The sequence below is a fragment of the Engystomops pustulosus genome, chromosome 7 (assembly GCF_040894005.1).
Source record: "Engystomops pustulosus chromosome 7, aEngPut4.maternal, whole genome shotgun sequence".
Classification (NCBI taxonomy): Eukaryota; Metazoa; Chordata; class Amphibia; order Anura; family Leptodactylidae; genus Engystomops; species Engystomops pustulosus.
The window spans coordinates 11,412,105-11,425,554 of NC_092417.1; the positions used below are offsets into that span (position 1 = coordinate 11,412,105).

At 47.6% G+C, this 13,450-nt stretch overlaps 1 protein-coding gene across 1 annotated transcript in view; it reads left to right on the forward strand.

The window, feature by feature from the left end:
* Positions 1-13,450, forward strand: part of LOC140069265 (NACHT, LRR and PYD domains-containing protein 3-like) — a 48,805-nt gene that overhangs the window by 30,512 nt on the left and 4,843 nt on the right. Inside the window, exons 8-10 of the mRNA XM_072114745.1 lie at positions 5,153-5,323; positions 6,911-7,081; positions 8,462-8,632. Coding sequence (XP_071970846.1) covers positions 5,153-5,323; positions 6,911-7,081; positions 8,462-8,632 — 513 coding nt within the window. The remainder of the gene's footprint in view (positions 1-5,152; positions 5,324-6,910; positions 7,082-8,461; positions 8,633-13,450) is intronic.

Genomic DNA, 13,450 nt, shown 5'->3' on the forward strand with positions numbered 1-13,450 from the left:
AATTGTTCATTTAATCCTCCAGGGGACACGGTTCCCAGTCTGTATATCCATTTCGTCTCAGCCTGCAGGATTCTTTTATTCCAATCCCCACCTCTTGTTGGATGTGGTATCAAATCAATACCCACAAAACGTAGGTGTCTATAATTGCCCCCATGATACTGTTGCATATGTCTTGCCAATGGTGTATCCCTGGTATGTCTGATGTCTCCCAGATGGTCTCCAATCCGTCTCCTAAATTCTCTGTAGGTCTTACCTACATACTCTAATCCATATTCACATGTGGCTTTGTAGATGACACCTACTGACCGACAGTTAATGAAGTCCAGAATCTTAAAGGTTTTGCCTGTTACATTACTGCGGAAGGTTTTAGTATTTAGAATGTATGGACAGGCAACACAGTTTTTCCCACAATTAAAGCAGCCAATGGGTCTGCGATCCAGCCAGGTACCTTCTGGTTTCTCGGGGACAAAGTGGCTATGAACCACCCTGTCCCCGATGGATCGCCCCCTCCTAAAGGTGACTGAGGGTCTGGGGCCCACCATCTCCCTGATATCGTCATCCAACAGTAATACCGGCCAATGGTGTTCCAATATGGACCTAGCTTCCTCTGCGCCATTGTCTTAGGTAGCGATGAGCCTTGATATCTGTTTGTCATCGCCCTTGTTTTTAGCAGTACTTACAAAAAGCTCAGTCTGATCAAAATGTGAGGCATGTTTGAATGCCGTACGGAGTACCCTGTCTGGGTACCCTCTTTCACTGAACCTTTGCCTCAGTTCGTCTGCCTGATGCCTGAACTCCCTGTCGGTACTGCAATTTTTTCCTCATACGCAGGTACTGGCCCTTTGGTATCCCCCTGTGAAGGGGAAGTGGGTGGTGGCTTTCCCATCACAGGAGGGAATTTGTTGCCGTAGATTTGCGGAAGATTGTGGTCTCCAATGTCCCTTCTGCGGTCCGCAGCAGGAGGACATCGAGAAAGGGTAAGCTGGTATTCTCTTGATACCACAATAGGGTGGTGTCACCAAACAGGACTGTGTTCTCCCACCAGCCCAGGAGCAAGTTGGCATAGGTGGGTGCACTTGGGCTCCCCATAGCCGTGCCCCTGAGCTGGTGGAAGATCCTGTCATTGAATAGGAAGAAATTGTGTTTAAGGGAGAAATTGAGTAGGTTTTAGAATGAATTGATTATGTCTGTAGTATTGTGTCCCACGACTTGATAGAAAAAAGGAGACAGCCTCAATCCCCTTGTCGTGGGGTATCGAGGAGTATAGAGCCTCCATGTCTATACTTGCTAGTAGGTGATCACTCCCCATGGTAATAGCCCCTATGCGTTTAAGGAGGTCCGTGGTATCCCTTACGTATGTCGGGAGAGAAAGCACAAAAGGTCTCAGGACCTTATCAACGTATATGCCGATGTTCTGGCCCAGTGATCCCACTCCCGAAACTATCGGGCGACCCTTAAGGGGGTTGAGGCCCTTGTGCACCTTGGGTAGTGCATAAAAAGTGCTACAGACCAGGAATTTTGGATACATGAAATCAAATTCGGCATCAGAGATTAATTCATCTTGTCTTTCCTCTGTGAGGATCTGTTTCAACTCTGACAGAAACTGTATAGTAGGAGTCTTTGCCAGGATACCATAACATGATCTATTCTCTAGTATGTCTAAGTAAATTTTCTGGTAGTGGGTCATATCTAGTAGAACTATATTGGCCCCTTTGTCCGAGGATTTAATAATCAGACTTTTGTCACTCTCAAGGTCTTGAAGTGCCCTCATCTCGCCTTCAGACAAGTTAAAGTCTCTATTGATCCGTCTCTTAGCAAGATTCTCAAGATCCTTAGAGACTAGGTCAACAAACACATGAAACCTCCCCTTTTGGTGCTGCCTAGCCTTAAGTCAGTGAATGGTCCCTTTCCTTCGGTAGTCGTTGTTTCACCCAATTGGAATAGTAGCCTTACACCCTCTAACATGTCAAGGGGGATACCTAATTCCCTACTTTCCCTGATGTCTTGGCGTTTGCGTCAGTGTATGCGCCTTGCAAAGAGGTGTAGGTCCTTAATCCACTCAAAAAGATTAAAATCTGAGGTGGGTACGAACGACAGGCCCATCTCTAACACTGACTGTTCCAACGGGGATAGTGTTTTTTTGGAGAGGTTTATGATCTGGGGGGGGGGGGGGGTTTGCGTTGGATTTCGGTTTCTCAGGGGGTAGTTGTTCTCTAAAAAAGTCTGTGATGGGGATGGTGTTGTTGTTCCACTCCCCCTCCCTCTGCCTCTTGTTCCACCTCGTCCTTTCGCTCCACGTCCTTTTGATTGTTTGGACCTACCCTCGGTGTCTGATCCCTCTACCTCAGTTGAGGAGTAATCCATCTCTGTCTCCCTTTTTGATTGTCTAATGTTCAAGATCGTGTATGCACGATTCTCCCGAAAATCCTGAAGGTCTCTGGAAAACTGTCGGTGTTTACGTTCCTTTAGATGGAACTGAAACTTTTCTAGAGTATTTTGTAACTGTAGTTCCTTAGTACTGAAGTCTGTTTCAGAACTGAACTTACGTACCACTTCAACTTGTTCCTTGAGTTTCTTTTCCAATGCGTCTAGATTCACCCTTTCCTCGTCCAGGAGAATATGCATAAATCTTAGTGAGCTTTCAGTGGCCTCCTGTTCCCATTTGATGATCAGGCCACTGCTTTTGAATCTCCTGCCTGGGGTTAGGGCGATTCTTAGACCTCTTGGAACAATTTTGTTTTTTAAGTAATTTTCAAGACTCTGCACCTCCCACCAAGAAGTGCATTGGTCTTTGTACGTTTTAGTTAGTTCTTTAAATGCTTAGTTATATGTCGGGGTGTATTTTTTTGGGGTAAACACTTTGTCCGTAAAAACCTCATTGACTTCAGATAACCAATGCTGTTTGTCAATACCAGTTGCAAGAAAGCCAGCCATGCCGCACAAACAAACAGACAATATAAGCAATAATGGATTAACCAAATCAAGGAAATGTCTCCTCTGGTTCACTGTAAATCAGAATTTATCTATCAGCATGGCAGTGAACAATTAAAATAAATAAACTTACCCAATTGGTAAGTGTGACAGGGGGGCGTGTTTCTGCTCTAATTTAAACTCGGGCGCTCCATAGGTAACTTATCCCCACTAGACCAGCCAGGGATCAGTTACCAGGTCTCCGCACTGGACACCTGGAGGGTTATCCTACACTTGGAGATGGGTCCCACTACTATTTCTTGATAGCATTTCTGCCAGAAATCCCTCTGATGAATCCTAGTAAGGAATAAACACGTCAGGGAGGGGGGATGCTGGGTGATTAGTACAGGGCAAGACCTGGTACTGCCCTAGTAAGGGCGGGAGCTAACATATACTGGGGTTAGGGACAGAAATAAGTGCTTTCTCAACTGCCTGTCCTACCACATGCAGGAACATATCTGGATGTTTCCTAAGACTCCCGGCCACGATCACGTAGAAGGTAACACAGGGCACAATCTAGTGTACCTACGCAAGGTATACAACATCTGAACCGGTAAGACTATTGTATCTTAGCCATTTCCAGTATATGAGATTGCCGTTTGTACTCCATTGGCTCTTTACTTACCTTCTATGTCTTGAGGATACCTCTGACTATAGGTGTCCGTTTGTATATTTGTACTACCTGTGCTGTTCGTTTTGTGTTTCATCACCATTCAGTTTTTACTATACAAATCCAAATCTAATATCTTTATTATAATTTTTCTTAAAGTAGCTACCACCTTGCCAGGAGACTCGCCAAAAATGAGGGGGATTCTTTCTCTTTTCCAAAGTCTACCTCAGCTCCCTCATACCCCCTCCCTCGGGAATTCTCTTTAGTAAGTCAAATACAGCCAATGTCTCTCTCAGCTCCCTCATACCCCTCCCTCAGGAATTCTCTTTAGTGAGTCACATACAGCCAATGTCTCTCTCAGCTCCCTCATACCCCTCCCTCAGGAATTCTCTTTAGTGAGTCACATACAGCCAATGTCTCTCTCAGCTCCCTCATACCCCTCCCTCAGGAAATCTCTTTAGTGAGTCACATACAGCCAATGTCTCTCTCAGCTCCCTCATACCCCCTCCCTCAGGAATTCTCTTTAGTGAGTCACATACAGCCAACGTCTCTCTCAGCTCCCTCATACCCCTCCCTCAGGAATTCTCTTTAGTGAGTCACATACAGCCAATGTCTCTCTCAGCTCCCTCATACCCCTCCCTCAGGAATTATCTTTAGTGAGTCACATACAGCCAACGTCTCTCTCAGCTCCCTCGTTTCATCTCCTTCTGGAATTTCTTTTCAGCCAAACTCAGCCAATGTATCTCTCAGGTTCCTCAATCCCCCCTCCCTCAGGAATTCTCTTTCTTTTTCAGCAAGTCACTGTGCGACTGGGCCAAAGTCTCCCTCAACTCCCTTATTCCTTTTTCCCTCATTCCTGAAAACTGACAGCTTGTGACAATGCAATCCAAGAACGGGGGGGGGGGGGGGGGCACTCGCTTTCCACGATCCATAAATCTTTATTAGCATTTAGAACTGATATAAAAAATAAATAAGCAAATAAAATCATTAAACATGTTGGGTATGGCTGCATCCGAAAATCCGTGATTTATAAAGAGGGACACAAAATCTGGCAATTTTTTTTGCCCTAAGCTCCTTACTCCACTTACACATAGTAGAATTCCCCCTCCCCCCTCATATTTTGCACTCTACAGCTGCCTGTGAGCTCTCCCCTTCATATTGTGCCCAAAGCCCCTCACAATGTGGCCTCCTCATATTCTGGCCCCAGCACCCCCTCACATTGTGGCCCCCTCACATTATGGCCCCCCAGCTCCCCCTAACATTGTGGCCTCCTCATATTCTGACCCTCAGCTCCCTCTCACATTGTGACCCCCTGAAATTATGACCCAGAGCATCCTCTTACTTTTTAGCCCCCTCATATTGTGCCCTCTAGTTCCCCTCCCCCCTAATATTATGGCCCTCTAGTGGAATTTTTGATCTGTCTGACTTCCCAGTGTGTTCTGAGAAAGGCCAGTGTATGCTTTTCCATGCTTAGCCCTCTGATGCTCGCAGGTTGATGAAACACAGAGAAGATGATTTATTATAACTAGGTCTCAATAATGAATCACCTTCATCTTATCCTCTTATTATTAGATTGACAAGAAATAATCTACCGGACGCGTCCTGCACCTACCTGGCATCTGTTATAAGGAATAACTCCTCCTTGAAGAGTCTTGTTCTGTCCTATAACAAGCTAGATGGTCCTCATTTCATTGATTTGATAGAAGCTCTGTCCAGTCCAGCCGGCCAGCTCGAGTTATTAGAGTAAGTACAAGAGATGTGAAAGGTGCCATTGTTGTATCTATGAGATGTGACGACTCTACTGATGTATGATTAATAAGTCATCTTATGTTTGGCCAAAACTGTCATAAGAAAATGTTCCTTACCTGGTATTTGGTTATGCTTGAAGGTCTTCAACCAGTTGGGGCTGCTCATTTCACCAGAAATGTAGTTGCTACATAAAAAGTATCTTCTCCCACAAAAAATAAGCCCTCACAATAATGAATGGGAAAATAAAAAATATTATTAATATTAGCTTGTAAAGTGTGCCAATGAAAGACCCCAAAAATCGCCCAAAAGATCTCTGGAGCACAGAGAAGAATTTATAAGTAATGTATAAGCCATGCGAGATAACAACACAGTTCATCCCAGGATTAGAATTAACAAGTAAAATGGTGCCAGAATAGACCCCCAGTATGACCCACCCCCCATCTGAGAGGTCACATAGTGTATTCCACACATCCTATATATTGGAAAAATAATTATTGCTACATCTGTAAACGAAAAACGAAAATCCTCACTATAACTCATTGATAAAATGGGGGGGGGGGGGGTGTCTCCGAGGCTCTGCAGAGGCAACATAGCACCCGAAATCTGTTTCAGCAAAATCCGTGCCTATTAAAGCTCCCTACCTTCCCTACCCTGCTAGGTTTCCAAACCAATTTATTTTGCAGTGCAATTGGCCTGTTATGTACCCTATTTTGCAACTCACTACCCTTGATATTCAGATTTTACAGCTATTTCGTGGTCACAAAGTTTGTGGTCCCATACAAGTCAATATAGTCACAGGCCCCACAGAATCCAATATATTCTCAGGGCCCCCAGTATATCCAATAGTATCAGGGCACCCACAGAAGCCAACAGTAACAGTGACCGCTTGTGCTAATAGTCACAATGCCCCCAGTTGCCAATAGTCACAGTGCCCCCAGTTGCCAATAGTCACAGTGCCCCCAGTTGCCAATAGTCACAGTGCCCCCAGTTGCCAATAGTCACAGTGCCCGCAGTTGCCAATAGTCACAGTGCCCCCAGTTGCCAAAAGTCACAGTGCCCCCAGTTGACAAAAGTCACAGTGCTCCCAGATGCCAATAGTCACAGTGCTCCTAGTAGCAAATAATCACAGAACCCCATGCCATGGTAGCCATAAAAAATAGTGAATACTAACCTTTCCACTGCTGGCGTCCTCTGTGCAGGTCGTAGAAACCCTTCATCTCACAGGCTTACTGTGGCCTGTGACATGGTGAAGGCAAAACAAGGAGAGGTCAGATCCAGACCCACTCCATGTGCATGCAACGCAATGACATTTGATGTCATAGCATTGCAACCATTAGTTTATGGGATCGCATAGATGATAAGGACCTGTAGTTGCTGCCATTGTAATGGAGTCCGAGTATTCTGTCCGGGTGTTGTACATTAATGCTGTAATCATATGACTCCATAATCTCTGGGTTGGGCCCCTTGACGCTGCAGACCCCATAGTTATACCCCTGAGTGATGACATTTATGGGTATTACTTACACAGGCATAATCTAGAGATTTTATTCGGCATCATCTTATATTCTTATTTTCTTGCAGTTTCTATGAGGATGATCTACCGGACAGTATCTGCAAACATTTCCCATCTATAGTAAGAAATAACCCCTCCCTGAAGAAACTTGTCCTGGCCAGTAACTGTCTGTCTGGTCCTCACTTTGGTGACTTGATGGAAGCTCTGTCCAGTCCGAGCTGCAGGGTGGAAGAGTTACGGTGAGTGTAATAGATGGTGTATATGAGCCGCGTGGTTTATCCTCTGCTGACATGTACAAAGATATCTCTGACAATCTCAATTTACAAAATAATTCCCAAAATATTAGGTAAGAACCTCAAAAGAATTTCACTCCTTGTATCAAAGTTTGAGGATATAAAAAGTGTCTCTTTATGGTTTACAAAAATTAAAATATACTTTCAAAATACAGACGGAATAAACCAATAGGAAATATGAGCGTTACAAGAATAATACCACAAGCTGCCACTAGCGGTCAGTAATGATCCAAAAAATGAGATGCAGGCGGTCCCCTACTTAAGAACACCCGACTTATAGACGACCCCTAGTTACAAACAAACCTCTGGGTGTTGGTAATTTACTGTACTTTAGTCCCAGCCAACAATTACCAGCTATAACAGTTACTAAAGGCGTCTGCAAGTAAGATTTATTATTAATCCTGGTTCTTATGACAATCCAACATTTTTAAAAATCCAATTATCATAGAGCCCCAAAAAAATGTGTCTTAGGTTACAATTTACAGTTGTATATACAGTTCCGACTTACATACATATTCAACTTAAGAACAAACCTGGAGAACCAATCCTGTACGTAACTCGGGGACTGCCTGTATATCATTGAAGGCGTATATATACCATGCACATACTAAGAAGCAGGACCTACTTAGAGAACTCAAATGGATAATGGAAATAAAGTAACTACGTCCCCATCTTCTTCCCCTGAGCTAGTGGCACCTCGTGGGATCCTCGTGTGCGCTAAACACCTGAAAATTACAGTAAATTAGAGAATTGCTTATTTTTCCTTATGCCAGGTTTATCACCCAACATCAGACACAGATAATCTAGGCCAGTGTAAAGTAAGCCTGGTCTAAAATGTATAATAGTTAAATATATATCCCCCATTATGTTGCCACCCAGGACCCCCATTGCAAGAATCAACCTACTAGCAGATAGAATACTACCTACTAGAATAATTCCAACCAATCAGGGGTTAAATTTGTTCGGACACAAAATATAACCTGATCTGTAAATCCTCCACCTACACGTGCAGTATTGTATCCTTGTTCTTTTGCTGTTCACATAGCATAGAATATCAACGATCCCATTCGGAATCCAACTGAAGGAGTTACTAGTTACAGGATGAACTTTTACATGATCATTCATGTCTCTTAAAGAGGTCCTCCAGCTCCGTTCTCCATTTTATTCTGGAACTGTACATCTGGTGCTGATGACTGATCCTATTGATAGGTCATCGGTATCACTACCATGAAAAAACCCTTTAATAATACATGACCTTTAAATGGTTGCTTGCATACTATCGTTGTATGGTCGCGTCACCTTCAGCTTGTCTTTGTGTTGCTCCAGGTTGGCCTTGAGTCATCTGAAACACACGGCCTGCATCCAGTTGGCCCCTGTAATAAGGAATCACCGGTATCTGAAGAGACTTGACCTGTCTGATAACTACATGTCCGGCCGTCATCTCAGTGACCTGATAGAAGCTGTGTCCAGTCCTGACTGCAGGATAGAGGAATTAGAGTGAGTATAAGAGATATATACACGAGGGGACAAGTAAAAGACCGATTGTCAGTTAGTTGCCTCATTTGGACATACAGACACCAAATATACATATTGGGGGGCATTTATCATGCCTTGTACACCAGATTCCCAGAATACAAGGCATGAAGGTGCAATACCTAGCACACTTCCAAGATTCCTCCAATCCTCCCCCACTTCACTCTCATGACAAGGGGGTCTGACGGAGCGGGGAATAGGGTGCCCGAGGTCTGACGGGGCGGGAATAGGGTGCCCAAGATCTGACGGAGTGGGGAATAGGGTGCCCGAGGTCTGACGGGGTGGGAATAGGGTGCCCGAGGCCTGATGGGGTGGAGAATAGGGTGCCTGAGGTTTGACGGGGCTGGAATAGGGTGCCCGAGGTCTGACGGGGCAGGAATGGGGTGCCCGAGGCCTGACGGGGCGGGGAATAGGGTGCCCGAGGTCTGACGGAGCAGGGAATAGGGTGCCCGAGGTCTGACGGGGCGGGAATAGGGTGCCGAAGGTCTGACGGAGTGGGGAATAGGGTGCCCGAGGCCTGACGGGGTGGGAATAGGGTGCCCGAGGCCTGACGGGGTGGGAAATAGGGTGCCCAAGGTTTGACGGGGATGGAATAGGATGCCCGAGGTCTGACGGGGAAGGAATGGGGTGCCCGAGGCCTGACTGGGCAGGGAATAGGGTGCCCGAGGTCTGACTGGGCGGGGAATAGGGTTCCCGAGGTCTGACTGGGCGGGGAATAGGGTGCCTGAGACTGCTATATCTACTATATCCTACCCCAGAATTCTGGCGCAGATAGGACCCGGCATAGAATTCATCCATATGGACAATCCTCTTATATCCGGTGTGTTGTGCAACCGAGGGGTGGGAATGTCAAGACTTGTAAGCGACGGACCCAATTTGGATAAATTCCCCCCATTGTCTTTAAAAAAGGGTGTTTATTAGAGATGAGCGAACATACTCGTCCGAGCTTGATGCTCGTTCGAGCATTAGCGTACTCGAAACAGCTCGTTGCTCGGACGAGTATTTTGCCAGCTCGAGAAAATGACATCTCCCGCCGTTTTGATTTTTGGTGGCCAGAAACAGAGCCAATCACAAGCCAGGAGACTCTGCACTCCACCCAGCATGACGTGGTACCCTTACACGTCGATAGCAGTGGTTGGCTGGCCTGATCAGGTGACCCTGGAATAGACTAGCCCCTGCCCGCGCTGCTCGGATCATTCTGTGTCTGGATGCCGTTAGGGAGAGAGCTGCTGCTGCTGCAGGGAAAGCGTTAGGGTGTTATATTAGATTACTGTTAGGCAGGAGTGAGTCTACAAGAACCCAACCGGCTTTCTTAGGGCTACAATAGCGTTATATATATATTTTGCTGATTTGCTTGTGGCTGGCCTTGCTGGCACTAGTAGTGCAGCTAGTACCATATTGTGAGTAATTTGCAGGGAGACTTGCGAACGTTCTGTTTAGCTCTTAGTGACACACATATCCATCTCAAACACCTAAGTGGGACAATTTATTAGGGGTTTGATTGAATTTTTCTTTTTTCTTTTTTTTTTTCAAAACTAAAAGTCATCAGGCACAGCACAAAATCCTGTTGTGTGCTGTCAGTGTAGGTTTGAAACTAGCCATAGCAATAGGATAGCATAGTTTGTTAAAAAAACAAAACAAAAAAAAACACACAAAAACCCACAAAAAAACAGGGGTCAGAGGCCGTGGTCCTGGGCGGGGTGAGACACCACTTACTGATGAGGGATCAGGGGAACGCTGCAGAGCTACACTCCCTAGGTTCATGTCTCAAGTTACTGGGACTCGTGGTAGAGCACTGTTGAGGCCAGAACAGTGCGAACAGGTGATGTCGTGGATTGCGGACAATGCTTCTAGCCATTTGTCCACCAGTCAGTCTTCCACGCAGTCCACCCATGTCACCGAAATCAGCACTCCTCCAGCTCCTCCACCTCATCCTCCTTCCCCCCAGTCTGCCCCCTCCCAGCAAAATTTGGCATTTGATCCGGCATACTCTGAGGAACTGTTTTCTGGACCCTTCCCAGAGTCACAAACCACTTGTCCGGTTGCTGCTGAGCTCTTTTCTGATGCCCAAGTTTTCCACCGGTCGCAGTCTGTGGGTGATGATGACATTGTTGACTTAGTGGAAGAAGTGTGTAAAGAGGTGTCGGACGATGAGGAGACACGGTTGTCAGACAGGGCAGGAAGTCCGAGGGGGGAGCAGACTGAGGGATCGGAGGATAATGAGGTGACAGACCCAAGCTGGGTTGATAGGCCGGGTGAACACAGTGGTTCTGAGACGGAGGCGAGTCCTCGACGACAACAGGTTGGAAGAGGCAGTGGTGGGGCCAGACGGAGAGGCAGGGCCAGAGCTGGTGCATCAGCGCCAAATGTTTCACGTAGTGAAGCTCCCGTGGTGAGGGCTAGATTTTCTGAAGTCTGGAGGTTCTTTTTTAAATCAGAAACTTTTATTGCTTTCCCTTGAAGTCTGGAGGTTCTTTAAAGAAACACCGGATGACCGACGGACAGTGGTGTGCAACCTGTGCCACACCAGGATCAGCAGGGGTTCCACCACTACCAGCTTAACCACCACCAGTATGTGCAGGCATATGAATGCTAAACACCCCACTCAATGGAACCAACCGTTCACCTCCGGCCGGGCACACCACTGCTCCTTCCCCTGTGTCATCTGCTGCCTCTGCTAGTCAGCCCCCTGCCCAGGACCCCGGCCCAAACACCTCCCGTGCGAAAACCACACCTTCGCCTCCACGATCCTCCACAGAATCAACCAATGTCTCCATGCACAGCGTTCAGCTCTCCATACCCCAGACGCTGAAGCGCAAGAGGAAATACAGTGCAACCCACCCACACGCCCAAGCCCTCAATGTCCATATCTCCAAATTACTCAGCCTGGAGATGCTGCCCTATAGGCTGGTAGAGAACAAGGCCTTTCGCAACCTCATGGCGGTGGCTGCCCCTCGGTATTCGGTCCCCAGCCGCCACTTCTTTTCCCGATGTGCCGTCCCAGCCCTGCACCAGCACATGTCAGACAACATCATCCGTGCCCTGACCAACGCTGTTTCTGACAAGGTCCACCTGACCACGGACACGTGGACGAGTGCTGCCGGCCAGGGCCACTATATATCGCTAACGGTACATTGGGTTAGCTTGGTGGAGGCTGGGACCGAGTCTGACCCTGCGGCTGGTCATATACTGCCGACGCCGAGGATTGCGGGGCCTACCTCGGTCCAGGTCTCTCAGGCCTACTATGCCTCCTCCTGCTCCCACCCCTCCTCAACCTCCTCCTCCGAATTACCATCCGTGGGCATGGCGCCATCGGTCGGTAGCTCTAGGCACAGCAGCAGTGCCGCCGCTAAGCGACAGCAGGCGGCGCTCAAACTGCTGAGCCTAGGCGATAAAAGGCACACCGCCCAAGAGCTATTACAGGGCATCACGGCGCAGACTGATCTGTGGCTGGCACTGCTGAACCTGAAGCCAGGCATGGTTGTGTGTGACAACGGCCGTAACCTGGTGGCGGCTCTGCAACTCGGCAGACTGACACATGTGCCATGCCTGGCCCATGTGTTAAATCTCATAGTTCAGCGGTTCCTCATGACATACCCCAATCTGTCTGATTTGCTCACGAAGGTGCGCCGCATCTGTGCGCATTTCAGGAAGTCCAGCACAAATGCTGCCACTCTCAGGGCAGCGCAGCGCCGCCTCTAACTGCCCGCTCACCGACTGTTGTGCGACGTGCCCACGAGGTGGAATTCAACATTAACCACGTTATCCAGAGTTTACCAGCAGCGCAGAGCGATTGTAGACTGCCAGATGTCAACTTCCACCAGAACTGGTAGTCAGGTCAGTCAGCTTCCTCAAGTCTACAATGAGGAGTGGACGTGGATGTCTGATATCTGTCAGGTGCTGAGTAACTTTGAGGAGTCAACACAGATGGTCAGTGGTGATGCCGCCATCATCAGCCTCACCATCCCGCTGCTTGGCCTGTCTGGTCAGCATGAAGTCAGAAGCTTTGCGCTCGTCACAAGAGACGGGGGAAGAAGATTCCCTTGTTGATAGCCAAAGCACCCTCAGGTCTGTTTCTCAGCGCATATCGGAGGAGGTGGAGGTGGAGGAGGATGAGGAGGAAGAGGAGGAGAATGTTGGCGAGACAGAAGAGGGGACCATTGTTCAGTCCTTTACTGTTCAGCGTGTATGGGCAGAAAAAGAGGAGTTGGAGGAGTTGGAGGAAGAGGAAATGGACAGTCAGGCCAGTGAGGGGAGTGAATTCTTGCGCGTTGGGACTCTGGCGCATATGGCAGATTTCATGCTAGGCTGCCTATCCCATGACCCTCGCGTTCAAAGAATTTATTCCAGCACCAATTACTGGGTATTCACTCTCCTGGACCCACGGTACAAGAAAATCTTTCCACTCTCATCCTTGCAGAGGAAAGGAGTGTGAGAATGCATGAATACCAGCAGGCCCTGGTGCACAAGCTGAAACAGTATTTCCCTTCTGACAGCGCTAGCGGCAGAGTGCGTAGTTCTGCGGGACAAGTAGCGAGGGAGAGTAGGCGAGCAGGCAGCTTGTCCAGCACTGGCAAGGGTACGCTTTACAAGGCCTTTGCCAGTTTTATGTCACCCCAGCAAGACACGGTCACCTGTCCCCAGTCTCGGCAGAGTAGGGCTGATCTTTACAGAAAGATGGTGAGGGAGTACGTAGCTGACCATACCATCGTCCTAAATGATCACACAGCTCCCTACAACTACGGGGTTTCAAAGCTGGACATGTGGCACGAACTGGCGCTG